Raw genomic sequence first — 27,875 nt, forward strand, 5'->3', positions numbered from 1 at the left:
TCCACATAAATATGTATAGACATATATGTAGTATGCATAGTCACAACATAAATATATTTAACATTTAAGAAAATTTAGATATTCTACTGGTAAACTGACATATGTATACAATATAACTTGTATTTATTCACAGGAATTTGATTTTCTTTTTGTTCAAATGTACTGTTAGCTTCATTGTTATTACTTTCCCAAAGTTGTTAACAAGACTCCTTTATAAAGAAGCAACATGTTTTACTTGCACATATATTTTCTTTCTCTTTTGTCTTAACTAAAGTTGAGTAATGAGATTAATATTCACAAATAAATAACTAGATGGTGATTTTTTCTTTTTTTAGCAATTTTGGTTTTCATCTATATTTATATAATTGTTTCATTGAAACTGTCTTTAAAAAAATTGGTTCAAGAGTTAAAGTTTTTTTTTCTAGTTAAGAATCACAATGTCTGATATATTAACATATGTCAGCTTCCTACAGAAACCCTATGGGTCTGCCCACCTGTGATGTCATAGTAAGGAGGGGCTTTTCTTCAGCAGACTCCTCCCTCGGTATCTCCTTCATCACCATGGCAACAGCCTTATCTGCCGCCCTAGAGCCTTTTCCCTATAACAGTGAAATCAACAATGACTTGTGTCAGGAGAGATCTTTAACTTATTATTTATTACAAGATATTCTAATGTTTAAAGAGCAATCCAACATAAATGAAGAGGTAGGCTGCTGCAAGTGAATCTTGAGGCTTTTGGCTGAGGAGAAAACACACAAAATCTGAAAAAAGATAATCTGTGAACTTTTAGTTAGCTACTTTTTCCCCTTTACAGCTGACATATTACATTTAATTTTAACATAGTATTTTATATGTATAATATGTTTTAAGGAAATTAACATGACAAGAATTTTTTGTAATATCAATTTAAAAACACTATGGGTTGCCTGTTATGTTCATTTATACATTATTACTCTATAATTCCTAAATATTTTGAATGACAGGAATTTGGGACAGATATTAGAAGCAGGATCCAACTCCCACAGAGGGCTTTTGCTGGGTGATCTCTGGAGCCTTTGCCATTTTTGGGTGGATTGGGATAAAATGAGTAAAAATGTTGCAAAATAGCTAAAAATCCTTCAGTGGCTTGACATAACAGGAATTCACCCAGCCTGTTCTGCGGTGATGTTATAAACTTGATGAAAAAAAAATTCTGCAACTTTCAATGTTTTTCAGACCAAATAATTTTAATAGAGTTTTAGAAATGTCTTTTAACTGAAGAACCCCATAAATACAGATGTCAGTAAAGGATAATTAATATTGAGGCATTAATCTATGTCTCTCTATATATCTATAGATACATATGTATATGTATATATATAGATAATGTGTACACAAACACATACATATCCCTATGTTATTTGTCTCAAAGAAGTAGAATTATAAACTGTAAAGGGATATGGTGGCTTTCTGTTATTTGAGTTTACCAGATTATTACATTTTTTGAGACTAGATATGGTATAATGGTAAAAATCCCCCAAAACATTACCTTTCCAACCCAATGAGAAAAATTTCATACTATGTAAAAATTAAATAGTCCTTAAATACTTTAAAAACAAAAGCTTCAATTTTCTCAGGTCTCTGGGTAGAGCCTCCCTGAAGAAAATAATTTTATACTAAGAACACATATGAATATTTGTGTTGTAAATCTACCTAAAATACAAATGTAGCAGACAGACCTATCACAGGCAAAGAAACGAAAACCGACATGGGGAGGGGGTCTAATGTTGGAAAAGGGAATTAAGAGCCAGGGTTGATATTAACTCAGAACTTAATAGAGCTTGATCGTTTCCATGCAACAAAAAGGATACAATTACATCATTATCTTGTGCTTTCAAAGGGCTTTAAGTATTTAGAAGGTAGGTTTACTCTAGGGATCAAAACATTGTCCATTTTCTCAGGCACTGACTTTCTAAAATGTATCCAGAGGCAGCTTTTCTTTATGAGAACAAAAAAAAATGTTTTGTATAGTTAATAGATTTTTAAATGTGTGTATCTGTTTACAATGCTGAAAGTTTGTTTCTTTGTTTTGTTTTGACTTTATAACTAGCATTATTGAATTATAACGTGTTATTTCCAAGATGGAATATCAAATACTAGAGATTTTATTCAGCAAATACATCAGTAGTATTTTCATATATGTATGTGTTTTGAAAAGTTTATATGGCCACAATTCATAGAATAACTGACTTCTGGAAGAATAAATGATAACTTGATTTCATTGCATAACAAATTGAGGTGCATAATGCTTCCAGGTTTCTTCTTTAATGAAGCAATGTGAACTTCCTAAAATGGAGATGCAAACAATTCTGAATTCTGGGAAAAGATTTATTATGGCACTATTAACTTGTTTAACATTTTATCAAAATATAAAAATTATTTGGATGAAACATTACACACTATAAACTTAGTACATCTTTATAAGCTACACTCATTTACAGACTAAATATGGTTTATAACAAATATTTTTGCAGCTTACATTTTTCAAAAGAACAAAGTCATTTGTGAAGAATTCTTTCCATGCTTCAGTAAGTTCTAATAATATAGCAATAAACAAAGTGGCATGCTTATATTTCAATTCCTATTATATTTAAAATAACAAATCTAATGTTACAAGGTATAATTTAATTTAAGAAAATAATAATTCAGATTCTTTTCTTGGGCTAAGAAAAAATGTCAATTGATAAGCATCTCAAAAAATTTCAGGTCAATTTTTCGGTACATTATTTATTTGAAATGCTACCAATCCATAAGCTACATAGAGATATTTCTTTACATGTGCAACTATAATAGCTAGAATTAGCAAGGGACATGCCATTTCACTAAAACAAAAACAAAAACAAAACAAAAATTAGTCCTTTCATGCTGAACTCTAGAACAAAGCAGTGGTCAGCTAGAAAGGATGTACGATAAATACATGCGGTGCTTTTTATTTCTTGCAGAAAAAACCCACCAAAGCCAGGGTCAGGTCACTTTTTTGAAGACAGTGCCACTTTTTCTTCAAGGTTACACCTACTACCTGAAAAGAGTCATGACACACCCATGTTAGAGACTGCTAGCAACTTTTTTCTTCACAGCCTTTTGGCTTTTGAGATAATACCCCATGAGCGTCACTGTTTTACAAGTGTGGTACAGTCTGAAGACAGAATGAGAAGGTCTGCCACAATGACATCTCCATGGTACCAGATACAGTGTCTAAAACCACTGCCAAATCAAGCGAATACACTTATGTATCAATGCAAGATTTCCCCCAAATCAAATTGCCTCCTCCACCTGTTATCTTAAAATCAAGCTGTGTTATTTCTGACTTGTCTATTTATCTCATGGGATGATGCTTCCAGAAATCAGAACCTGACTGATAATTGGCTTTTCATGAGACTTTACAAATTTGCTTTATCAGCAGCTCTGCAGGGCTGATGACAATATAACTGTGCAGGCTTCTTTCTTTTTTGAAGGCAGTAGCTTAAAACATTGTAAGATATATATGTAATTGTTCAGACTTCAAACTCAATTTTCAAAATATAACCACACCAAAGGGTCAGTTTTCATCTATTATGTGAGACAACATGAAGACAGCAACAATAAAATATACACTGAATATATATTCAAGCATATAAGCAGTTTATAAACTTTAGATAACATTGTCTATATGCTTCTATGCCACTCAGAAACAATGGAAAAGAATAGTGACATTTTAGAAGTTGCTTACTATATTGTGGTATCCTCCAGCAATAATTTCAGCCTATTTATTTTCAAGTAATATTTCAAAATCACTTTTTCCCACTTCCTGGTTTAATTTCTTGAAATAATGTTGACTGGAAAAACAATATCAGCATTAAGAGGAAACTTATTTTTCTCGATGCTTTCCTGTGGAAAATTCTTTGATATTTTTATTTCTTCCATCATTTGTTTCTTCACTTAGGAAATATACAGAATGACAGCTTTCCTAACAAATAATAATTCTAGAGAATAATCTTTTTATTAAATTCTATTATAAGAGCAGGCACAAATGAATGAAATACAGGGAGTCTAGCAGTGCCATTAACATTTATTAAGAAAACTCAGTCATGGTCCACTTATTTCCTTTTTTGAAATACAGAACATAAGAAACAGCATACACAATACTGGACATCACAGGACCCTCTCCGGCTGGATACCAGACTGTGGAACCACCAGATGCTTCAGATGAGAAAGGTTGGACCTGTTTCACAGGGAAGGGGCTAAACTATTACAAGAAGCTACCACGTGCTGGGCACGCTGCTAAATGTTTGATATAATTTCATTTATTTGATCTCGTGATAACTCTGTGGGGTAGATATTATCTTCCATCGATAGTTGAGGACACTGAAGCCCAGAGACTGTGATGTGGCCAAGGCTTCAAAGCCATTCTGTGGCCGAGCCAGGACAGGAACCCAGACCTGTTTTCCAGGCTTTCCTGCTTCGTCTCTACCATTCCGGTGTCTGTTCACGTGGCTTAGTGAGGCTGGAGGGCTCTCCCTGCCGCCCTCACTGACTGCCATAAATGTCCATTGTTCATGATCTCGCTCAGATTTGGGGCAGCAGCCACTTCTCACTATAATCACATAAGCAAACATTTTCTGAGAAATAGCTTCTTTCTCTAGTCTGGAATGGTCAATAACTTCACTCACAAGCACGTTTCTAGTAACCTAAGTATTTCACATATATACAAACTTCTTTTTTATTCTGTAGATCTTAGTAGGTTTATAAGCTTTAGCATCTCTCTAATTCTTATTAAATACTAGCTAAATGCCATTAAATGTCACTTTTACTAAGACTTTCTTAAGATCCGTTTTGGTGCATAAAATACTTAAAGTATGCAATTCCACAGTTACACAGGCCACTGGTTTAGTTGCAGGTTCTATTACTTCTACCAAGGAATTTGTAATTTAAAACTTATTTTCATTCTTTTTAAACTCTCAACAATTATCCAGAGTTTCTTTATCAGAGATATTAAACAGAAGAAATTGAGATAGGTTAGATTAGGGGAAAAGTAAAAAAGATTACAATACTAGACATCTCAGCCAACCCAAAATTATCTAATGTATGAATTTTCAAAATAGTCTTCCTTTTGTTCTGATTATAAAAATTAATATACTTCTTGTCAAAAATTGATAAAAAACAGAACTAAGAAAATAAAATTAACAACCCTAATATTTTCATGAATTAAAAAATTATTTTGTTTTATAATACCAGCAATTAAGCAATTTTTTAGGCTGAATATTTAAAGGATAGATCTGCTACCATGAAGCCTACAAGGATGAATATATTGAATATATTTCTTTATGTATACATACATGTAAACAAACTCCTGACATCTATATATTTTTGTTTGTTTGTTTGTTTTTGAGACAGTGTCTCGCTCTGTCACCCAGGCTGGAGTGCGGTGGTGTGATCTTGGTTCACTGCAGCTTTAACCTCCTGGGCTCAAGTGGATCCTCCCACCTCAGCTTCCTAAGTAGCTGAGACTACAAGTGTGTGCCACCACACTCTGCTAATTTGTTAAAAAATTTTTTTTTTTTTAGAGATGGAGTCTTACTATGTTGCCCACGCTGGTCTCAAATTCCTGGGCTCAAGGCTTAGCCTTCCAGGGTTCTGTGATTACAGGTGTGACTCACCACACCTGGCACCATCTTTAGTTTTGCATATGCTAAAAAATTCTGGGCCCTGGATTAAGGACCTGCAAAAAACTAGCCACCAAAAGGCTAATTTTTGATGGCGGTTCTTGTTTCTCATGCACAGAAGCAAGATAAGCTTCTTTTACTTGGTGAGCTAAATGTCAAAGTTAGTGTCATAAGTGTCATACTCTCTTCAAACTTCTAACACAGGAAAAGGTCAGGGCAATATTTTGCTGTGTCCTTTCCCAGTAAAGTGTGCCCCTGTAGATTTCTTCCAACATAGATTAGGGTTCAGGCCATGTTGGTTCTACCTTATTTCCTTCCCAAAGGAATGTTTTGTAAGTTTTAAAAGTAGTACGAATAGCTAAATCTTGACATACTCGTCAATCCTTGTTTCTAAACATTCTGAAAGAAGCACAGATCTTAGTCCTGAGTTCTAGTTTGCTTGCACTGTGGTCTGAGAGACAGTTTGTTATAATTTCTGTTCTTGTACATTTGCTGAGGAGTGCTTTACTTCCAATTATGTGGTCAATTTTGGAATAAGTGTGATGTGGTGCTGAGAAGAATGTATATTCTGTTGATTTGGGGTGGAGAGTTCTGTAGATGTCTAATAGGTCTGCTTGCTGCAGAGATGAGTTCAATTCCTGGAAAACCTCTCAACTACATGGAAACTGAATAACCTGCTCCTGAATGACTACTGGGTACACAACGAAATGAAGGCAGAAATAAAGATGTTCTTTGAAACCAATGAGAAGAAAGATACAACATACCAGAATCTCTGGGACACATTTAAAGCAGTGTGTAGAGGGAAATTTATAGCACTAAATGCCCAGAAGAGAAAGCAAGAAAGATCTAAAATTGACACTTTAACGTCACAAGTAAAAGAACTAGAGAAGCGAGAGCAAACACATTCAAAAGCTAGCAGAAGGCAAGAAATAACTAAGATCAGAGCAGAACTGAAGGAGATAGAGACACAAAAAACCCTCCAAAAAATCAATGAATCCAGGAGTTGGTTTTTTGAAAAGATCAACAAAATTGATAGATCGCTAGCAAGACTAATAAAGAAGAAAAGAGAGAAGAATCAAATAGACACAATAAAAAGTGATAAAGGGGATATCACCACCGACCCCACAGAAATACAGACTACCATCAGAGAATACTATAAACACGTCTATGCAAATAAACTAGAAAATCTAGAAGAAATGGATAATTTCCTGGACACTTACACTCTCCCAAGACTAAACCAGGAAGAAGCTGAATCCCTGAATAGACCAATAGCAGGCTCTGAAATTGAGGCAATAATTAATAGCCTACCAACCAAAAAAAGTCCAGGACCAGATGGATTCACAGCTGAATTCCACCAGAGGTACAAGGAGGAGCTGGTGCCATTCCTTCTGAAACTATTCCAATCAATAGAAAAAGAGGGAATCCTCCCTAACTCATTTTATGAGGCCAACATCATCCTGATACCAAAGCCTGACAGAGACACAACAAAAAAAGAGAAGTTTAGACCAATATCCCTGATGAACATCGATGCAAAAATTCTCAATAAAATACTGGCAAACCAGATCCAGCAGCACATCAAAAAGCTTATCCACCATGATCAAGTTGGCTTCATCCCTCGGATGCAAGGCTGGTTCAACATACGCAAATCAATAAACGTAATCCAGCATACAAACAGTACCAAAGACAAAAACCACACGATTATCTCAATAGATGCAGAAAAGGCCTTTGACAAAATTCAACAGCCCTTCATGCTAAAAACTCTCAATAAATTCAGTATTGATGGAACGTATCTCAAAATAATAAGAGTTATTTATGACAGACCCACAGCCAATATCATACTGAATGGGCAAAAACTGGAAAAATTCCCTTTGAAAACTGGCACAAGACAGGGATGCCCTCTCTCACCACTCCTATTCAACATAGTGTTGGAAGTTCTGGCTAGGGCAATCAGGCAAGAAAAAGATCAAGGGTATTCAGTTAGGAAAAGAAGAAGTCAAATTGTCCCTGTTTGCAGATGACATGATTGTATATTTAGAAAACCCCATTGTCTCAGCCCAAAATCTCCTTAAGCTGATAAGAAACTTCAGCAAAGTCTCAGGATACAAAATTAATGTGCAAAAATCACAAGCATTCTTACACACCAGTAATAGACAAACAGAGAGCCAAATCATGAATGAACTTCCATTCACAATTGCTTCAAAGAGAATAAAATACCTAGGAATCCAACTTACAAGGGATGTAAAGGACCTCTTCAAGGAGAACTACAAACCACTGCTCAGTGAAATAGAAGAGGACACAAATAAATGGAAGAACATACCATGCTCATGGATAGGAAGAATCAATATCGTGAAAATGGCCATACTGCCCAAGGTAATTTATAGATTCAATGCCATCCCCATCAAGCTACCAATCACTTTCTCCACAGAATTGGAAAAAACTGCTTTAAAGTTCATGTGGAACCAAAAAAGACCCCGCATTGCCAAGACAATCCTAAGTCAAAAGAACAAAGCTGGAGGCATCACGCTACCTGACTTCAAACTATACTACAAGGCTACAGTAACCAAAACAGCATGGTACTGGTATCAAAACAGAGATATAGACAAATGGAACAGAACAGAGTCCTCAGAAATAATAACACACATCTACAGCCATGTGATCTTTGATAAACCTGAGAAAAACAAGAAATGGGGAAAGGATTCCCTATTTAATAAATGGTGCTGGGAAAATTGGCTAGCTGTAAGTAGAAAGCTGAAACTGGATCCTTTCCTTACTCCTTATACGAAAATTAATTCAAGATGGATTAGAGACTTAAATGTTAGACCTAATACCATAAAAACCCTAGAAGAAAACCTAGGTAATACCATTCAGGACATAGGCATGGGCAAGGACTTCATGTCTAAAACACCAAAAGCAACAGCAACAAAAGCCAAAATTGACAAATGGGATCTAATTAAACTAAAGAGCTTCTGCACAGCAAAAGAAACTACCATCAGAGTGAACAGGCAACCTACAGAATGGGAGAAAATTTTTGCAATCTACTCATCTGACAAAGGGCTAATATCCAGAACCTACAAAGAACTCAAACGAATTTACAAGAAAAAAACAAACCACCCCATCAAAAAGTGGGCAAAGGATATGAACAGACATTTCTCAAAAGAGAACATTCATACAGCCAACAGATACATGAAAAAATGCTCATCATCACTGGGCATCAGAGAAATGCAAATCAAAAGCACAATGAGATACCATCTCACACCAGTTAGAATGGCAATCATTAAAAAGTCAGGAAACAACAGGTGCTGGAGAGGATGTGGAGAAATAGGAACACTTTTACACTGTTGGTGGGATTGTAAACTAGTTCAACCCTTATGGAAAACAGTATGGCGATTCCTCAATGATCTAGAACTAGAAGTACCATATGACCCAGCCATCCCATTACTGGGTATATACCCAAAGGATTATAAATCATGCTGCTATAAAGACACATGCACACATGTGTTTATTGTGGCACTATTCACAATAGCAAAGACTTGGAATCAACCCAAATGTCCCTCAGTGACAGACTGGATTAAGAAAACGTGGCACATATACACCATGGAATACTATGCAGCCGTAAAAAAGGATGAGTTGTGTCCTTTGTAGGGACATGGATGCAGCTGGAAACCATCATTCTCAGGAAACTATCGCAAGAACAGAAAACCAAACATCGCATGTTCTCATTCATAGGTGGGAACTGAACAATGAGATCACTTGGACTCGGGAAGGGGAACATCACACACAGGGGCCTATCACAGGGAGGGGGGAGAGGGGAAGGATTGCATTGGGAGTTATACCTGATGTAAATGACAAGTTGATGGGTGCTGACGAGTTGATGGGTGCAGCACACCAACATGGCACAAGTATACATATGTAACAAACCTGCACGTTATGCACATGTACCCTAGAACTTAAAGTATAATAATAATAAAAAAAAGAAATTGTTAACTATTGAAAAAAAAAAAAGAAGCACAGATCTAGGTGTAAATAATTGGGAAGCATGGACAGAATTTGCTTTCCTTAAATAGAGATTCATATGTGGAATTTACAATCTATGATGAATTCACCATTGGTTCAGTGATCTGTTTGCAGCTGGAAAATGTGATTTACAACTCCTTAATAAGGGTAGTCAAGTTGCAGCAAAGAAATTGGTGCCTATCTATTTAAAATAATGACACAGGTTATTGAAAGGAAAGATTTCCAACTGACCCTCTATTTATTTCCCCCTTACTGTCTCTTTTTCCCCTCCAGCATTGTTTTCTCCATGCAACAGGTGCACATTTCTTCAGCCATCATCTTTTCTAGGAAGTCTTTTGGGATTAATTAGTTAGGAGTTACACTAATCACATTCTATTATATAACTCCTGGACCTTCCATTTGTGTTATGTGTTAATTGGCACTATTTGTTTTACCTAGACTGGGAATGTGATCAAATGCGGGAAGGAAGCAGGTGGGAGTAAGTCACGGATACCAATCTCTACAGTCTTTGATTCTAAGCCTCCACTTATGAACATTACTGGAATTCCATGGCCACCACATGTATACTCACTTTCCTTGGTCTGAATGATTGGAGCCGGGTGAGATTATGACTTTCATGGGCCCTAGGCAATTTTGGCTTCATGAGCTACTGCCTTAAAAAAAATCATATTCTATTACTACATTGGTATAAAGACAAAAATAATGCAGACTGTACTTATTATTGTATATTAATTGTTACAAAATAGTCCATTGTGGGGGGTTCTGATTTTAAGAGAGAGTGAAGTTAAATCATTTTCATGCGTGCTTAGAAGTATTGTGAGCCCTGTGCACTGTGTCCACTATGCCAGGTGGATAAATTGGCCCTTCTCCTTCTGAGTTAGGGTCGTGTCCTCAATAGTGTGCTGTCCCTACTGCTGCTGTGCTGTCCCTGGAATGGCTGTCCTGGTCATCTCTGGGTGATCTATGCTGCTTCCACGTCCTGCATGCCCATCATGGCTGTTCCTGCCCTAACAGCCCCCTTGGCTACTGCTGCTGGCCTCACTGTTTTTGTTAAGGAAATCTTTCCTAACAGTACTCACAAGCCTTTGAAAAAATTTTTTTAAATTGACAAATAATAATTGCATGTGCTCACACAGCAGCTTTCATCTTGTAGTTCTTAAAACGTACTCTCTAAAAGCCTGGAGCCTTTAGACCCGAGGCAGAAAGCATTGGCGAGTAATATCCATGGCTACTCTTAAAATGTAATCTCTCCACCAGACAACAGGCCTCAGCCTACCTCAGGGTGGACTCCTGACCATCGGGGGGCGCTTCTGATCAAGTTGAGTCAATTTGTGCTCTTTTATTTTTATTTTTTTGTTAAAAAATTTAGTCTATTAGTCTTTTATAACCAGAGTCACTGATTGGCTCCAAAGTACTTCTTGCCATTTTTTTTTTTCCTGACTATGCTGTTGGTCACCTGAGGAACAGAACTGTCCAATACCCCAAATTTCTGAGTTGTGCCTTCAGACTAAACTCCTCCTTGGGACCTTGCTATTGTCTTTTATTTTGTAAACTATTCCTTGGCTGTGCCTCACTAATGAAACTGCCTTGTGAGAGCAAAGATTGTGTTAATATAATGTGAACCATTTCTGCATTGTTTGGTATAGTTCTCTGTGTGCACATAAACGCTCAGGTGCACTCAATAAATACATGTACTGGATATCTTTTTCAAATTATTTCATACTGAAATCACATTATATGGCCAACTTTGACAGAAGGTGATTTTGAATTAGATGAAAAGTTTTAATTAGACTCAAGGAAATAAAATAGTTTCAAGCAGCTAAATAAAAATGCTTTAAAATTAATAAGATGTTGCCAGGTAAAGATGCTTAAAACTGGCTCTGACGGACAGATAAGGCTTTATTTTTAATTAGTAAGATCCCTTTGTCCACAAACAATTACCATTTGTTTGTTCTTTTGAGAGGATTACACATTCCCCTATCTCAGTCTTACCATGTCCCAGGGCTTATTTACCCTCTGTGTTTTGCAAGCAATCTTACAACAATGGTCAAGGTAATAATACTTGATCTTCATTCACGTATGGCTGGCTTTGAATCAGTCAAGTTTTACTCTCAGGTTTCTCTGATGAGTGTGGCTCTAAGTTACTAGAGATTATTTTATCCTAAGGATGAGCCTCTCTATTATGCACCTGCAAGCAACTTTCCCTATCTAGGGTGGTCTGTCTTAAAACTATTTTTTTGTTTTGCCTTTGGCCTTACAATGAGGCTGGCATAAATAATACATATTTCATAATTAATAAGTAAATTTAGAAAGATATGTTGTTTTATTTTTTGTATGATAAATCCCAAATTTATTATATTTTGAGAGGCCTTTGAAGATTGTGTGAAATATGTAACAAAAAATGTAATCCCAATTAAACGTTATTGGTATTATTTTTCAATTCCTTGTCAAATATCTCAGATCATTTGCAAACAGGGACTTTTTGGTGTTATTTTTAAGTAAAGGAAAATGACTAAAATACAAAGACATAAAAATTACTTCTTCTAGAAATTCTGCCCTGCCTCCCCAAAGAGAATAACTCTAGACTGTTTGTACCTTACTTGCACAAATGGATGGACATCTTAGCATTCAAGAGAAAGTAAAGCATGAGAATCATTCATCATTAACATAGGTAGTTGCATAGACTATGCTGAAGCAATGGTGTTTTGGGCATAGGGGGAGGTGAGACATAGCCTCTTTTTGAAAGGAAGTAGTGAAAGAGGTCTTGAGGCCTGGTTTCTCAGTGCATTTTATGATTGGAAAGTATTCCAAAGTAAATATAATAAATAAGATTCCCTGCAGGTAAATACAAGGTCAAGACAATGAAACTGTTCCCTTGGATTCATATGATCTCTGGAATTCTTTTACTTATCAGGGATTAGATGTATTTCCCCAATTTCTTGCCTCTAGTAAATAAAATACATATACTAAACTTAAAAAAAAAAAGTCACAAGGAAGAATTTCATCCTCCTGCCAAATTGGAGGCCACTAAATGTTGAAGATCATTATCTTGGAGCAAGAAGATTGAATTCTCCTTTTTTTTCTTTATTTTTGAGATGGGGTCTCCCTCTGTTGCCCAGGCTGAAGTTCAGCGGCACAATCATAGCTCACTGTAAACTTGAGCTCTTTGACTCAAGTCATCCTCCTGCCTCAGCCTCCTGAGTAGCTATGACTACAGGTGTGCACCACAGTGTGTGTCTAATTTTTAATTTTTTTGGTAGAGGTAGAGTCTTGCTATGTTGCCCAGGCTGGTCTGAAACTCCTGGCCTCAAGTGATCCTCCTGTCTTGGCCTCTCATTGTGCTGAGATTACAGGCATGAGCCACCATGTCTCGTCTTCCCTCCTTTTTTAAAGATGAGAAAAAAACTGTATGTTAAATATACCGTTACTAAATTATTGAATGTAAGAGCAAACTTATCCAGATGTCATAAGGTAGAATTATATTATATCATTTTTATTCCAGAGGAAGGCAATTAACTAGTGAATTGGAATTCACCCCCTTTATGAATAAGCCTGACTATTCAGTAGTCTTCTCTGTGGCTTTCCTCATTTTCTGGCAGGTGCAAGTGTTTTTATCAGCTCGTTCCCCAGTCGCCAAATGTCCCAGTTTTGTTGATATAACTTAAGAAAAGTAAACTACAGAAACTAGGCGAGGTTTACAAGCTACTAGCCAAGAAGGTCTGCAGCTAAGGTACTCCATCTGCCTGACTTCCCTGAAACAGCTCCAAGACAGAAGCTGAGACTTTGGGAATTCCTATTCTAAAATTGTGCAACTGACTCTGGCACCTCTGCTTATCCACATTTCCCTGGAGGTCATTGGCAATGTGTGGGTTGGCTCCTCATAATGCTGTTGGGTTCCTTGAAAGCAGATGAATAATAGTCTCTCACTTTGTGGAGAAGAGTTAGGAAAAGTATAGAAAGACCTTAAAGCTGCAAGCCACAGACAGCATGTAGCTGGGGGCGGTCAAGGTGATTACCAGCTCACGGAGCCAGTGGAGCCTAAGTGGTCAGTGGAGAAGAAAGTAGGAAGGCCATGTGGCATTTTGGCACCAACACCCAAACTGGAGTCAGAAGAGAGGAGTTTCAGTCCCAGCTCTGCCTTTTATAAACTCTTCTCTCTAAACTTCTGTTTTACCTTTTGAAAATAGGATGGCATTACTGTCTACATAGATTTTTGAGAATTACATGAAATAGCACACATGAAAGCACCTTCCACAATGCCTGGCACGTAGTAGGTACTGAAATATGAATTGACTATGAACTATGACTGCTAAGCTCATGGGCTCCGTTGGCTTAATTGTCTCTATGAGATAGGTGGCAAAGTATGCAATCTTTTGCTTGTATTCATCCATTGAGTAAGTGGCATTGGTTCTCCTATTCTTACTGTTGCAGAGTATTCTATCATCTGAATGTACCACAATTTACCCATTTAACTGTTGATGGATATTTGGATTCTTCCAGTTTAGGGCAATTATGGAGAACACTGTAATGAACTTGAATTTAGAAGCCACAGGGGACATAAGAAGACCAAATAAAAGAAACTGAAAAATAGATGTGAAAAGAGCAGAGAGACTTAAATATCAGCAATAGAAGCAGCAAATAATGAATGTACGGAGAAAATGTCTTATCCATGAGCAAGTTAAGAGGAAGTCTGAGTCTCTGTAGCCAATAAGCAAAGACAAATGTTGACATGACTTGAATTAAAAGAGACCAATAGGGTACAGAGATCAAGGATCAGAAGCAAGACCAGGATGCTGAATCTAGCCACCAGCAGATAATAACAAACCCGTTTCTAATGATTTGGGATTAATAACTGTTAGGAGCTGAGTTGTGTACTCCCAAAATCATAAGTTTTCCTATCTCATAGATACTAAGCCCCATTATTTAAGATTGTGACTGTGTTTGGAAACAGGGTTGTTAAAGAGGTAATTAAGTTAAAAGGAAGTCATTGGAGTGGGTCCTGATCCAATATGACTGGTATTCTTATAAGAAAAGGAAATTAAGACACGGACATTCACAGAGGGAAGACCATGTGAAGACACAGGAAGAAGACATCCACTGACAGCCAAGGAGGGTGGCCTTTGAAGAAACCAACCCTGCCGACACCTTGATCTCAAGCCTCCAGCCTGCAGAAATGGGAGAAATAAAATAAATTTCTATGGCTTAAGCCACCAATCTGTGGTGCTTTGTTATGGAAGCCCTAGTAAACTAAACAGTAATAGAACAGCCACCCATGAATGACTACGAAGTGGTCTTACTCTTACATCTCTGTTTAGAAAAATCCAAAAAGAATTCGCTAACAATGTTACTTTAAACCTTCTGAGCTAATTCCTTTTGTGGTTTCTAGTCTGTTCAAAAGGACTTCACAGGTATTGAAAACCAGAAATTTGGAAGCGTTGGCCTCGTACAACATGCCATGACCTAATTGTCAGGGAGAGTTGCCCAAAATAAATTTAAATGAAGATTGTGCCTCGAGTGGTCAATCAGTGCCAGCAGAGCTGTGCTTTCTCTCACTAAATGGAGGTTTTAGTCACATGGCCTCAAATTATAGTTTTGAACTGCTTGAAAACAATTGTCTTGTGAAAAAGCAAATTTCTTTTGATTTCTAAATGTGAATGCTCCAAAGAAGCTATTTGTTTCCAGCTAGAAGTTTATTAAATTATATACACTTAGAGGTTTCTATTAGTTAATATAGACATTAGTCAAATATACAGTTGATATGTATGTAAACAGAGAACAAATTTAAAAAAGAACATTTGGAAAATAATATGTACTACTGATAGTTTTTAAATTTTATTTGAAGAAAGCTCTTGCCAATAACTGTAGCGTATTTTGGGGCAGGGCTTACACCTTGTCTCTGCTGTCAGACACAGCCTGACCCGTTTCAACTTATAAACGAAGACATTAGCTTAGATGATATCCGTTGGGGACTTTAGATGAGTTAGAACCCTGGGAGTGCCAGAATGTTTTAATAAAGCCAGTTTCCCTTTTTCTAATCACCATAAATGTATACTTCACCTTTCTGTTGGTATGCAGATGATGTACAAGTTCATTTTACTTTTCTATCAAACTTTCTGGTTATAATCACAGTACTGATTCATTTCAACTGTAGAACACCTGTTAAAAATGTCAATAGACATGAAATTTGCTCTTGGAGCTACCATTTAAGTACTTATTAAAAGAAAAAAGCCCTCTACATTCTCTTCCCCACCATACTTATTGACATTCATGAAGCTAAGAGGCTCGGCTGTGAGTACAACCAGGTAGCACACTCCAGACAGAAGAATTCCAGTGGTTTTGAAGCCAGTGTCTGGGCTGTGCTTAGACTCAAGTTCCACAATCTATATTCCATATTTCTGTTCTTAGAGGTTTGCCTCAACTGACAAAACAGAAGGGGAAGAAAATAGTTGTCAAGTGCTGGCCTTTTCTCGTGTGTTACTCTATTTGCTTATGAATTCCAAGCTGCTGAGGGATACCCTAGCCCAGTGGGATGTGGCAACATAGCTTTATATATGTGTGTTTGCTGAGGTTAGGCAAGGTTTCTGTTGATAGAACATGGGACATGGTGTGAGGAAACAGAGTTTGAGACTCAGAAACAATAATACTTTCTTGTGTGATCTTGGGCAGACATCTTTTCTTCTCTAAGTTGGAGAGTGCCAATGATATGAATAACTGCCTCACTGACATGGCAGAGTTTTTGTGAGGATAAAGTGGGTAATATATGTAAAAATAAGAATTCAATATGCTCTAATAATGTTATAAATCAGCAAAATCCTATTAGCTGAGTAAATTATTTTCCATGTGTATTTGGGAGTGCATAGAATCTGAAAGGACTATTTATATAATTTGAAATAGTAACTTGATAATGCTACACTGTAATGAAAAAGTTAATGGACTTCTAACAACAGAAATCCAAAGCAAGTCTGGATCTGGCCCGTTATAGTTGCAGTTCCAAAACTCCAAGGTACGGTAAGATTGCTAATGAATTCACAGAATGTTTTATATGCTCTAGGATTGACAAATATAGAATCATGTTAAGAAATCTATCCAACCATAGTTATATAATCACAATAAAAATGATAACTTTCAACTTTTAAAGTCTAAGAAAGGATTCAAAATAGAAGACTTTAAGACTGCTGGAATAGTTCAAGCAATTCCAAAAGTATATATTTCTACTAATTAGTACACTGGTTTGTCTGATGAATTATAAATAGGCATCACATATCTTGTTTCCAATTTGGAAAGACTAGAACATTTTGGTGGACCGTTTAGTTCATAAAGGTATTGGATCGTTTCTACTCTTTATTGGGCATGGAACATAATTGCCTGTATCTTTCTGTCTCCTATACTGGAAATACGCCCATACTCTGTGTCTCAAGCCATTATTAACGAACAGAAGATTAATTTGATAATATTGGTTTCAAGTTGCTTATAAAGTTTTTCTCAATCTGCTACAAATGGACTCCCTGCTAACCCCTACATTTTCTTCTTTCTAACTCTCAGATATATATCAAAAGAGACTAAATTAACATTTAAAAGTGATTTGGCCTGAACCCAGTTCAATCTGCTAAATAATGAATTATGGCCTTTTAGGTCCAAAGATAAAAGCAACTACATGATACTGATATTTTATGAGGCAGGTTGAAATTTATACTAATTCTAGGTACATGTTATACATACAAAAAATTAATCCTTTAAGATCCTAGTTATTCCTACATAAACTTATGCTATTTATTTAAATTAAACTTTTAAAAGGTTCTCAGAAAGTAGAAGAGGTTTTTATGTCCTCCACTGAAGCTATTCCTATAAACACTGAATTAAAGAAATCTCAGAATCTTTTAAGCCTATTAGAATTTATGTTTGAAAATTTAGAATTGCTCTAATCTCCACTCCCCTATTAATAATATCACAATATTTCCTTTTAGTCACATATAATCTGTTGAAGTACAATAAGACAAAAAACCTGATTAACCAGCATTCTCAATTATTTTTTCCAAAAAATGTCATGTTTAGGAAAAAAATGCCAAGCAAACCAATTTGTTTAAAGGAGTCTAAAGATTCCAAGTCATGGTCCACAGTCAATATATATTCAGCCCCAACTCTGACAATTATATCTAAGGAAACATCCATTAAGGAAAGATGAGTAGGTAATAGCCCTCAGGCCTGTAATATCCTCGTCCTTCAAAGAAAAAATTAGGTTTAGCATATTGTACTTAGTAATGTAGAATGAGGTATTCACACGTTAGAAAGACTTGCTACTAAGAAATGGTGTTTTGTTCCCTTTAGTGAGTCTTGAGGTGATGAAAAGTTTCAGCTAATTAGAATAGCCAAATGCCTTTGAGTGTTCTCATTAATCAAAATGGTATGGTATTTCTTCTGCTAGACTTAAAAACACAGAAACTTGTTTTTAATTTCTTATACTTAATGGCTGATTTTCTCAAAGTGTTGCCACCAAGGTCACAGAAGGAAGTTATTTCAAAGGCTTACCTTTCCTTAGGCCATCACAGTTACTTTAGCTCTAAATTATACGTCTACCAGTAATTTATTCAATGGTATAAAAATATAGACTCATTTTTTGGTTTTGTTTCCATTTATAATAAACTTCTTTAAAGATCTCATTGCAAATTATTTTAAGAGATTTTAAGTTTCAGTAAAAACTTAACCTAATCTGTTGTAGGGCTTTTTATATTTAACTCATCAAGATTTAAAAATTGCAGACATGTTTTTCCTTTTTTTCTCAAGAACTTAAAACAATTTGCTCAGTAGGCTTAGAGTTTGAGCTTTTCTTTGAAAAGTGAAAATAAAGATATTTGCATTTTTCCTCATTAAAAGTTGCTTATTTTCTTAGAGAATATTTACTTGGAAATAGAAATGTATTTCTTGCATTTGGATATTTTAATATCATAGTGTTTTTTGCTACAAGAATAAAACAAAAACTATGTCACAGTAAACAAAGAAAGTGACTGACAGTTTTTGCAAGAACTTAACTTGGATTCATATATTACAGAATTCATTGTCTAGCTAGGTCTTTGTTGATTAGTACCGTAGAATTTTATTTGTTTTTTTCAGCTTAGAGTCTGTGAATGTCGATGATTTTATTTTTAAGTTACATCATATCATGTTAACATTTTTATCTCTTTCTCCTTTTCTAAAATGAGCAATGAAATTATACACTTTAGAACTCTAGGATCTTTTATAAATATGATTTCTCTGTATATGATATTTGTGACTGCACAGGCAAGAGCAAGGACCGATAAAAACACACCAACTGGATCTTTTCTTTGATTAACAGAGATTGGTGTTTTAGATAGCAGACATCTCTTTAGGTGCAAACATGGCTGTTAGAATGTCACTCTTATTACAGGGTGCCAAAGTTCCACAGAGAATAGTCCAAACTGTAAGAGTTGCTTGGCATCATGGAATGGTCTTGAGGAAAGGGACTCTTGGAGCCCTTTTCTCTACTTTGATGTGCAAGATCTTCTTCCATCACTTCCTCCCCCACAGTACTGCACTAGCCAGCTCTACTACCCTACTCACCATTACACATTAAGTCTGTAGAGGTCCAAGTTACTGTGCTCTCTCTCTGCAGAGGCTGTTTCCTTCACTTGGAATTCCCTTCTCGTCATCTTTACGTGGTGAATTACACATATTCTTCCAGATTCAGCTCAATCACCACTTTTTTTTTAAATGGAAGTCTACACTGTGATTTTCTTAAAGTTGGATATTGGTTCTCATTCTGTTTTGTGTTGTCACAAAGTCATGTGGGCGCAAAGGTGTTAAATGAAGTCTTGCTGGATGGATGAATGAAGGCATGAATGGACTGATAGGTGATATACCTGCTTAAGACTCTTTGAGGTTTCTTCCAAAGTCAGGTTACAGAAGGATAAAACCATCTCCTTCCCAAACCTCTCCACTAACATCCAAGGCAAAGACTAGGGATGGTGATGGTTCCTGGTTAAGAATTTAATGGAGTTCTCCTCAGTGATAATTTCAAAACTTTTGATCTCTGTAGCCAAAAGAAAGGTTGTTATGAGTTTATGGCTCAGCCATGGGACATTTTTATATTTTCTGCAAAGCCTTTGTAGGGATAGTGAAAATCATATTTACTTTAAATTAAAATATAGTAGCAGTTTGGACAGGGAGAAAGGAAAGAAAGAAGATTGGCTAAAAATAAAATCCTCTACGTTATCTAATTAAATAAAATAATTTAATGTAAACACCTTCTATAAGATGCAGCCTTTTTGCTTGTGATTGAGAATGGAGCCAAGTTTTGCACTCACATTGACAAGGCGTGGAAGAAGACAAAGAAGTGATTTCTTTTTTGCTTTGCTCAGTGTTATACATGTAAAGCCAAAAAAAGCACCTGACACAGAGCAGGTACTCAAATATTTGTTGAATGATTTTTTAAAAATCCACAAAAAACTTTGATATAGCAGAAGCAGGAACTCATAGTCAGAGAAGTTAGCATCCCCAGAATCCAAAGAAATCTTGTGAGGCAGTGCTGGGATGGGAGGTTTTGAATTTTACAGTGCAGTAGTGCTTTGAGTCAATCTTTTCTGGATCTGAAGATTTAGGAAGACCTTGCTGGCATAGAGATTAAATAAAATAAAAGAGAAGAAACTATAACTTTAATCAAAGATGCCTTAAGGAAGAACTAGTACATTCATGTTCAGTGGTATTGAAACCAACACAAATTACCTTAGTGATGAGAGATGTGCAGAAAAGTCACTCAATTTTTGAAGATTATTGGAAAAAGTTGAAAATTGTAGTGATGGATTCTGTGAAAATAGAGTGCTTATGTGTTCTGCCTGGAGGAAGGTAGAGAGCAGTTTCTGACTTTCTGAATTAAACAATTTCCTGAACAATCTGAGAATAAAGGAGGCACATGGAGGGTGTTTATAAAGGTCACCCCTGGAGAAGATGGCTGTGTATCAGATGCATTCTCCACTTTGAAGCCTCCAGGAATAAAGCACTTCTTTATTTGGTGTGTGACAGTGAATATAACAATTTCTGCTTCTAAAGAAACTACTCAGAACTGTAAACTTATTTGAAGAGTGTGATGGTCCAAAGAAGAGATAGGCATCAGAGCATCCAGTTAATAAAAATAACTACCAAAATGGTATTCAGCATGTTATAAAGTTTCCAGTTGAATCTCACAAACACCTCTTTGAAGTGGATACCATTATATCCTCATTTCACAAAAGAGATACTTGAAGCTCAGAGAGAATAACTTAAATCAAAGCCAGTAGCCTAGTAATAGCAGCAGTAGTAGTAATGGTAGTAGTAGTAATAATCACTTATCGAGTATCTAAAATATACCAGGTGTTGTGCTATATGCTTCGTATATATTTTGATAGTACAGTCATGCATTGCTTTATGACAGGGGTACAGTTTGAGAAAAGTACTATTAAACAATTTCATCGTTGTGTGGACACTATAGAGTGTACTTACCAAAACCCACATGATATAGCCTCATATACATCTAAGCTGTATGGTATAACCTATTGCTCTTAGACTCCAAACTTGTATAGCATGTTACTGTACTGAATACTGTATGCAATTATAACACAATGGTAAGCATTTGTGTATCCAAACATATCTAAACATAGAAAACATACAGTAAAAATATAATATAAAAATAAAAAATGGTACACCAATATCGGGTACTTACCATGAATGAAACTTGCAGGAGTGGAAACTGCTCTGGGTGAGCCAATGAGTTTGAAGGCCTGAGACATTACTGTATACTACTGTAGACTTTATAAACACTGTATCCTTAGGCTACACTAAATTTATTTTAAAAAATTTTCTTTCCTTAATAATTAAATTAAGCTTAGCTTACTGTAACTGTTGTACTTTATAAGTTTTTAAATTAACACCCCCCCCTTTTTTTTGAGACAGTGTCTCACTCTGTCACCCAGGCTGGAGTGCAGTAGCATGATCTCGGCTCACTGCAACCTCTGCCTCCTAAGTTCAAGTGGTTCTCCTGCCTCAGCCTCCTGAGTAGCTGGGATTACAGGTGCACGCCACCGCTCCCAGCAAATTTTTGTATTTTTAGTAGAGATGGGGTTTCATCATGTTGGCCAGGCTGGTCTCGAACTTCTGACCTCAGGTGATCCACCCACCTCGGCCTCCCAAAGTGCTGGGATTACAGGAGTGAACCACCACACCTGGCCTAAAAAAATCCTTTGTGATCCTTTTGTAATAACACTTAGCTTAAAATACAAACACATTGTACGGCTGTAAAAAATATATATTTCTGTGTATGGTATCCTTATTCTATAAGTTTTTTTTTTCTATTTTTAGATTTCTTTCTCTTTTTTTCTTTTAAAAAATCTTGTTAAAAACTAAGGCACAAACATGTTCATTAGCCTAGGCCTACACAGGGTCAGGATCTTCAGTATCACTCTCTTCCACCTCCACATCTTGTCCCACTGGAAAGTCTTCTGGGGCAATAACATGCATGGATCTGTCATCTTCTATGATAAAAATGTCTTCTTCAGGAATCCTTCCTGGCAGACCTGCCTGAGGCTGTTTTACATCTAACTTTTTTTTTTTTTAAATAAGCGGAAGGAGTGTACTCTAAAATAATGATAAAATGTATAGTTAAGTAAATGTATAAACCAGCAACATAGTTGTTTATTGTCATGATCAAGTATTATATACTATACATAATTGTACATGCTAGGCTTGTACAGTTGGCAGCACAGTAGTTTGTCTTCACCAGCATTCCCACAGACAAGTGAGTGATGCAGTGAGCTATGACGTTAGCACTGCTATGATGTCAGTGGTGATAGGTATTTTTCAGTTTCATTAAAATCTCATGGGACCACTGTCATATAAGTGGTCTGTTGTTGACCGAAATGTCTTTCTTTTTTGAGATGCAGTTTCACTCTTATTGCCCAGGCTGGAGTGCAATGGCATGATCTCGACTCACCGCAAACTCCGCCTCCTGGGTTCAAGCGATTCTCCTGCCTCAGCCTCCTGAGTAGCTGGGATTATAGGCGTGCACCACCACACTCGGCTAATTTTGTATTTTTAGTAGAGATGGGGTTTCTTCATGTTGGTCAGGCTGGTCTTGAACTCCTGACCTCAGGTGATCCACCCGCCTTGGCCTCCCAAAGTGCTGGGATTAAAGGCATGAGCCACCGTGCCCCACCTTGAAACGTCTTTATGTGGAGCATGACTGTACCTAAATCACAATTCTTTGAGGTATATGCTTTCATTATGACCATTTTAAAGATGCAGAAACGGAGACCCAGAGAGGTTAACTGGGAAGAACTAGTAAGCCTCAGAGTGGGACAGAACCCAGGCTCTGGCCTCAGGGTCTGTGCTTTTAACTCCTAGGTTTTGTTGCCTCTCATGAGAGCTGGATTACAAGCCAAGTTTGTGTATACTTAGGCCCATGTTGTCAGCCATGATCCTCTACTAGTGCTAGGTTCTACTTGGCGGTACTTCACAATTTCCACTGTCATCCATTTTTTTCTTGGGCAAAAGCATACGGATTCCAAGTAGCAAAATCTGGATACGTTCATATTTTTATACAGGTCACACATTTGGTGGGTATGGTAAAATCCAGGATTTGGGGATAGGTACGTTTGACCTTCAAATTTATGCTCTTTCTTCTAGAAGGCACTGTGATAGTTTTATGTTAAAATAAAATTCTTGAAGACAGTGTGGTGCAGTAGCTTTTTAAAGTGTCACTGAAGTGGCTCATTAGTAAAACTCCCTTTCTACCTCTCTCTGGACCAAGGAGGCAAAAAGCCTAAATTTCAGTCCTAGTACTCCCACTTAGAAGGGCGTGGCAAGGTTGCCTTTCTGAGCTTCTCTGTTCTCATCTGTTAACATGAGAATAATGATACCCGTTTCACAGTGTTGTAGCCAAGGAACCCAGTGCAGGAAGTTAATATTGTGGGCATTTGAGAATCAATAATTTCTTCTTTCTTTTTTTCTTCTTTCTCCCTCATCTCTCCTTTATCTTGGGCAAGACAGCAAATACCATGAATTTTCAATGGTATAAGCACTATGCTACAATTGATATGTATTTGTGGACACTCCTGTGACACATCCACAGACAGTAGAGAATAAAATAAAAGGGTTCTTACGGAATGAAAACATATGAGATTTTTTTTAGAGTCCTCAAGTTCTACTCAATTCTCCAGTGTACTGTATATCTCAGGCCAGCTTAAGGACAGCTGTAGATTTGGAAGAATATTTCACAGATTCTAAGACTTCCTCAAGTACTGCCTCATTCTATGCTCTAGTGGCTTCACATCTGTACATCCTGGATTGTTTTTTTGTGTGTGTACACCAGTAACCAGTAAAATGGAAAAGCAAGGTCAGGGAAGTAACAAGACACTGCCAAACTCTTTATGTGGGAGATCAAATAGAATCCTTGAAACACTCCAGCAAAGTAGGTTCTAATACTTCCTTTAATAATACTTAAGTTAAAGTGGCAGTGGTGGGATTTGAACCTGGGTTGGCTTAACTTTGAAGCTGGAAATCTTCCCACTACCACAGCAAGCTGCCTCTCTCTAGGTACTTGATAAGTGTGTACGAGCTAAATAGAAATCATTTTTAGGCTTGTGAAAACCTTTCCCAGACTTACTTGTTGTTAGGGGCTCAGTCTTGCATTTTGGCAAATGATTAGGGGCTCTTTCGCAAGCACCGCCGAGTCACACTTGATGGAACACCGGCTCCATTCTGCTTAGGAATGCAGGGTCAGACTTTAGCAGAATGTTTTTTTTTTCCTCTTGAGTAATTTGTCTGCAAATAGGTTAGGCTGCCATTGGGTGAGCAGTCGATGTGCCTTGAGTAGGCGGTCACAATCTGGACATACAAGCAGGCACTTCCACACTCAACTCTATCTTTGAGGCAAGAAGATAAAAAACAAATAACTGTTTTTTTTTTTTTTTTTTTTTTTTTGAGATGGAGTCTCGTGCTGTTGCCTAGGCTGGAGTGCAATGGCGCGATCTCAGCTCACTGCAACCTCTGCATCCCGGGTTCAAGCAATTCTACTGCCTCAGCCTCCCTAGTAGATGGGATTATAAGTGTGTGCCACCATGCTTAGCTAATTTTTGTATTTTTAGTAGAGACGGGATTTCACCATGTTGGCCAAGCTGGTCTCGAACCTCAAGTGACCTCAAATGATGCACCTGCCTCAGACTCCCAAAATGTTGAGATTACAGGCATGAGCCACTGTGCTTGGCCAACTTTTTAAGGATAGTTAAATGTTAGAAGTGCTTACCTTTCTTAACTCTGTAGAGAGACACCTGGCAAAATGTCCATTAGGAAAACAAGAAGGAGGTGTTCCTTCAGGCTCCCTGCTCTCACATTTATTCTCTGGAGGCAAAACTGAATGGAGTGGAAAGAGGGAGCCTCACAGTTCTCATCTGAGTGGAACCTCCGTTATGTCTGTCTGTCATCTCTCTTCCCAACCAGAACCAGTGTGCTGCCCTCCAGGTGGTTTCTCCTTTCTTCATCCTGTTCTTTTTAGAGGGAAATTTACTCAAGTTTCTTTCTCTCCCTTCTCAATTTCTTCTTGATTGAGTTGGGTTGGGCCTTTTATAAAATCAAATTTGTGTGTAAGCATCCATCCCTCAGCTTTAAGTGAGGATCTGAAACATCCATTTTTGTGATGCAGAGTTTAAATCAGACGCATTTGAAAAAAATAGATTATGTTTTTAAGTGGGAAAAGGGATAGGCATTAACAGATAACTTTTCATATAACAGGTTAACAGGTGTACATTATGTGTTTGATCTTACAAAATAAAGGTATTATCCTGTTCTATTTTAGAAAAAGGAGATCTATTCAGAGAGGTTAAACTATATTCCCAAGATCACTGGGAGAATACATATCTACTCTCAAGACATGCCTTAATAAACTTTTCATGTCTTTACAAACTTAAGCTCCTTAAGTACAGGAGCCACATTAATTTTGTTCAATATGGAATCCCCATCATCTAAAAGAGTCCTTGGCACTTAATACATGCTCAGAAAGTATTTTTGAATGAATTTATTTGTACCTTGCTACATAATGGATATAAGTTAACTTCAAAAATTAATAAAATAGAAACAGAAAACACAATGTATACACAGTATAATATATACACAGTATTTTTACAAAGGAGAAAACAATGATACCCCATTTTCCTAAGCCTCTTACTACTAACCAAGGACACTGAACCCTAATCAATTACACAAGTTTTTGGTTTTCTTAAGATAGAAAGCAAACCAATTGCTCAAGACACATACAGCTCTTCCAGAAATAAATCCCCTAGGAAATTGTACCCTAAAAGGTGGTACTTGGTAACATAATGAAGTCCTAAAAATATCTTTAAGGGAGGTATGGTAATAAATGGGAATTTTTAGGACTCTAATGTGATGCTATTGGGTAATGTGGAAAAACACAGTAAGCCAAAAGCATCACATCAGCCAAAAGTATCTCTTTTCATATTAGCCAATAGCACATCACACTAGAGCACAATACAACAAACATCATCATGTAAATCAAACAGGTGCTTAAGGAACTCGCAGAATGAAGGCTTTTCCTCAAAGAATCAGTTTGCGCAAATAGTTCCTATCTTTCTGATGTAGGTAACTCACATTTGAACTAAATCACAAATGTATTCTGTTCAATTATTTGCTTGGAGTTCATCTGAAGTTTTTCATGTCTAACCTCTTGATCTTTACAACTATTCTTCCAGTACTTTGTAACCTATCAAGTGTCATCACAAGAGCTACGAAAGTGAAGAGAGACATATGTTATCTAAGAATCTGAGAGAGATGACTCAGTCAGCATCCTCTCCCTTGGTGTACAATGGTGGGGACAGCTACCAGCTACTGTGTCATCTGGAGCATGACAATGAGAACACAGACACTGGATCGTCCTGATATAGCCTGCAGTCCATCTGGGCCTCCAGACATTCATTTGCATTTGCATTCATGTGCATCCCCTACTACTCCAACTCCTACACCTTTTGGCAGGAAATATCCACACAGCTGGATTGGATTCATAAGATGTTTTTATTTTTTGCCTCATTAAACTCTAGTTTCTCTCAAGCAAAGTGTGTTTTCTTTATATTCCAGCCCAGAAATCATTTAACAGGAAGAAGACATCTCAGAGATGTGCTTCGAGAAAAGGCTTAGGAATGGGGCGCAAAAACATATTGCATTCACATAATTATCTCTCCTCTCCTCACCCCCCCACACCCCCAGCACATAATGTATATTCTGTAAAAAGTTCTCTCTGGAGCTCACTAGACAGACTTGTAACTGCTGGGATTATGATTTGTTGCTTGTAAGATTATGGATCACGGAGCAGTAAATCAACCAGTCAACAAATATTGCCAAGCACTGTCCCAGGCTGGGGGAATGTGGCAAACAAGACAGACAGATGTAATCTTTGTGGAGTTTAGGATTTGGAAGAGATGAGAGATATTACACAGATAATTTCAAGGATGGTAAATGCCATTAAGGAGAAAGTACAAGATGCTTTGGGAAGAGACAACAGTGGGATGTAAGATAAACACCTCTTCCTTTATTTAAATGTGCCAGGAAGATAGCTTTCTCCTGATTGTCCAGTGCTGTTTTTAGAATTTGAGTGCTTCCTCTTTTTTTTTTTTTTTTTTTTAGAAGGAGTCTCGCTCTGTTGCTCAGGCTGGAGTGCAGTGGCACGGTCTCGGCTCACTGCAACCTCTGCCTCCTGGGTTCAAGCGATTCTCCTACCTCAGCCTCCCCAGTAGCTGGGATTACAGGCACATGCCACCACGCCTGGCTAATTGTTTGTATTTTTAGTAGAGACGGGGTCTCACCATGTTGACCAGGCTAGTCTCGAACTCCTGGTCTCAAGTGATCTGCCCACCTCGGCCCCCCAAAGTGTTGGGATTACAGCTGTGAACCACCACACCAGGCCCTTTTCTTAATTCTCGTATCATATGTCTGTTTGAAGGACAAAATATGCACTGAAACTATTATAAGCTGTGATCAGAATGTTATTCAACTAATTTAAAAATCTTCATAATTCATGTAGAAAGATCAGCCTTGCCCTTAATGAAAAAGAATTCCATATTCATTTCATAGAAAATGAATTATTTAATTGGGAATTTTAATATTTTGAATATTTGCTTTAAATCTCTGTGA

The 27,875-nt window shown here is 36.9% G+C and overlaps 1 protein-coding gene and 1 long non-coding RNA gene across 12 annotated transcripts in view; one reads left to right on the forward strand and one right to left on the reverse strand.

The window, feature by feature from the left end:
- Nucleotides 1-27,875, reverse strand: part of PEX5L (peroxisomal biogenesis factor 5 like) — a 244,140-nt gene that overhangs the window by 108,963 nt on the left and 107,302 nt on the right. For 4 of the 11 annotated variants that reach the window (XM_050780121.1, XM_050780119.1, XM_050780128.1 and 1 more), the window contains 2 exons: nt 2,993-3,058; nt 495-599 (listed from right to left, as the gene is read on the reverse strand). The exons of 3 other annotated variants lie outside the window; for them this stretch is intronic. In XM_050780121.1, the coding sequence (XP_050636078.1) occupies nt 495-599; nt 2,993-3,058 (171 nt within the window). The remainder of the gene's footprint in view (nt 1-494; nt 600-2,992; nt 3,059-27,875) is intronic. 4 more of the 11 variants (XM_050780124.1, XM_050780120.1, XM_050780118.1 and 1 more) reach the window with 1 other exon arrangement.
- Nucleotides 586-26,795, forward strand: LOC126948399 (uncharacterized). The gene is made up of 3 exons (XR_007723428.1): nt 586-705; nt 4,139-4,233; nt 26,441-26,795. It is a non-coding gene; the product is annotated as an uncharacterized LOC126948399 (long non-coding RNA).

This window comes from Macaca thibetana, chromosome 2 (assembly GCF_024542745.1).
Source record: "Macaca thibetana thibetana isolate TM-01 chromosome 2, ASM2454274v1, whole genome shotgun sequence".
Taxonomy (NCBI): Eukaryota; Metazoa; Chordata; class Mammalia; order Primates; family Cercopithecidae; genus Macaca; species Macaca thibetana.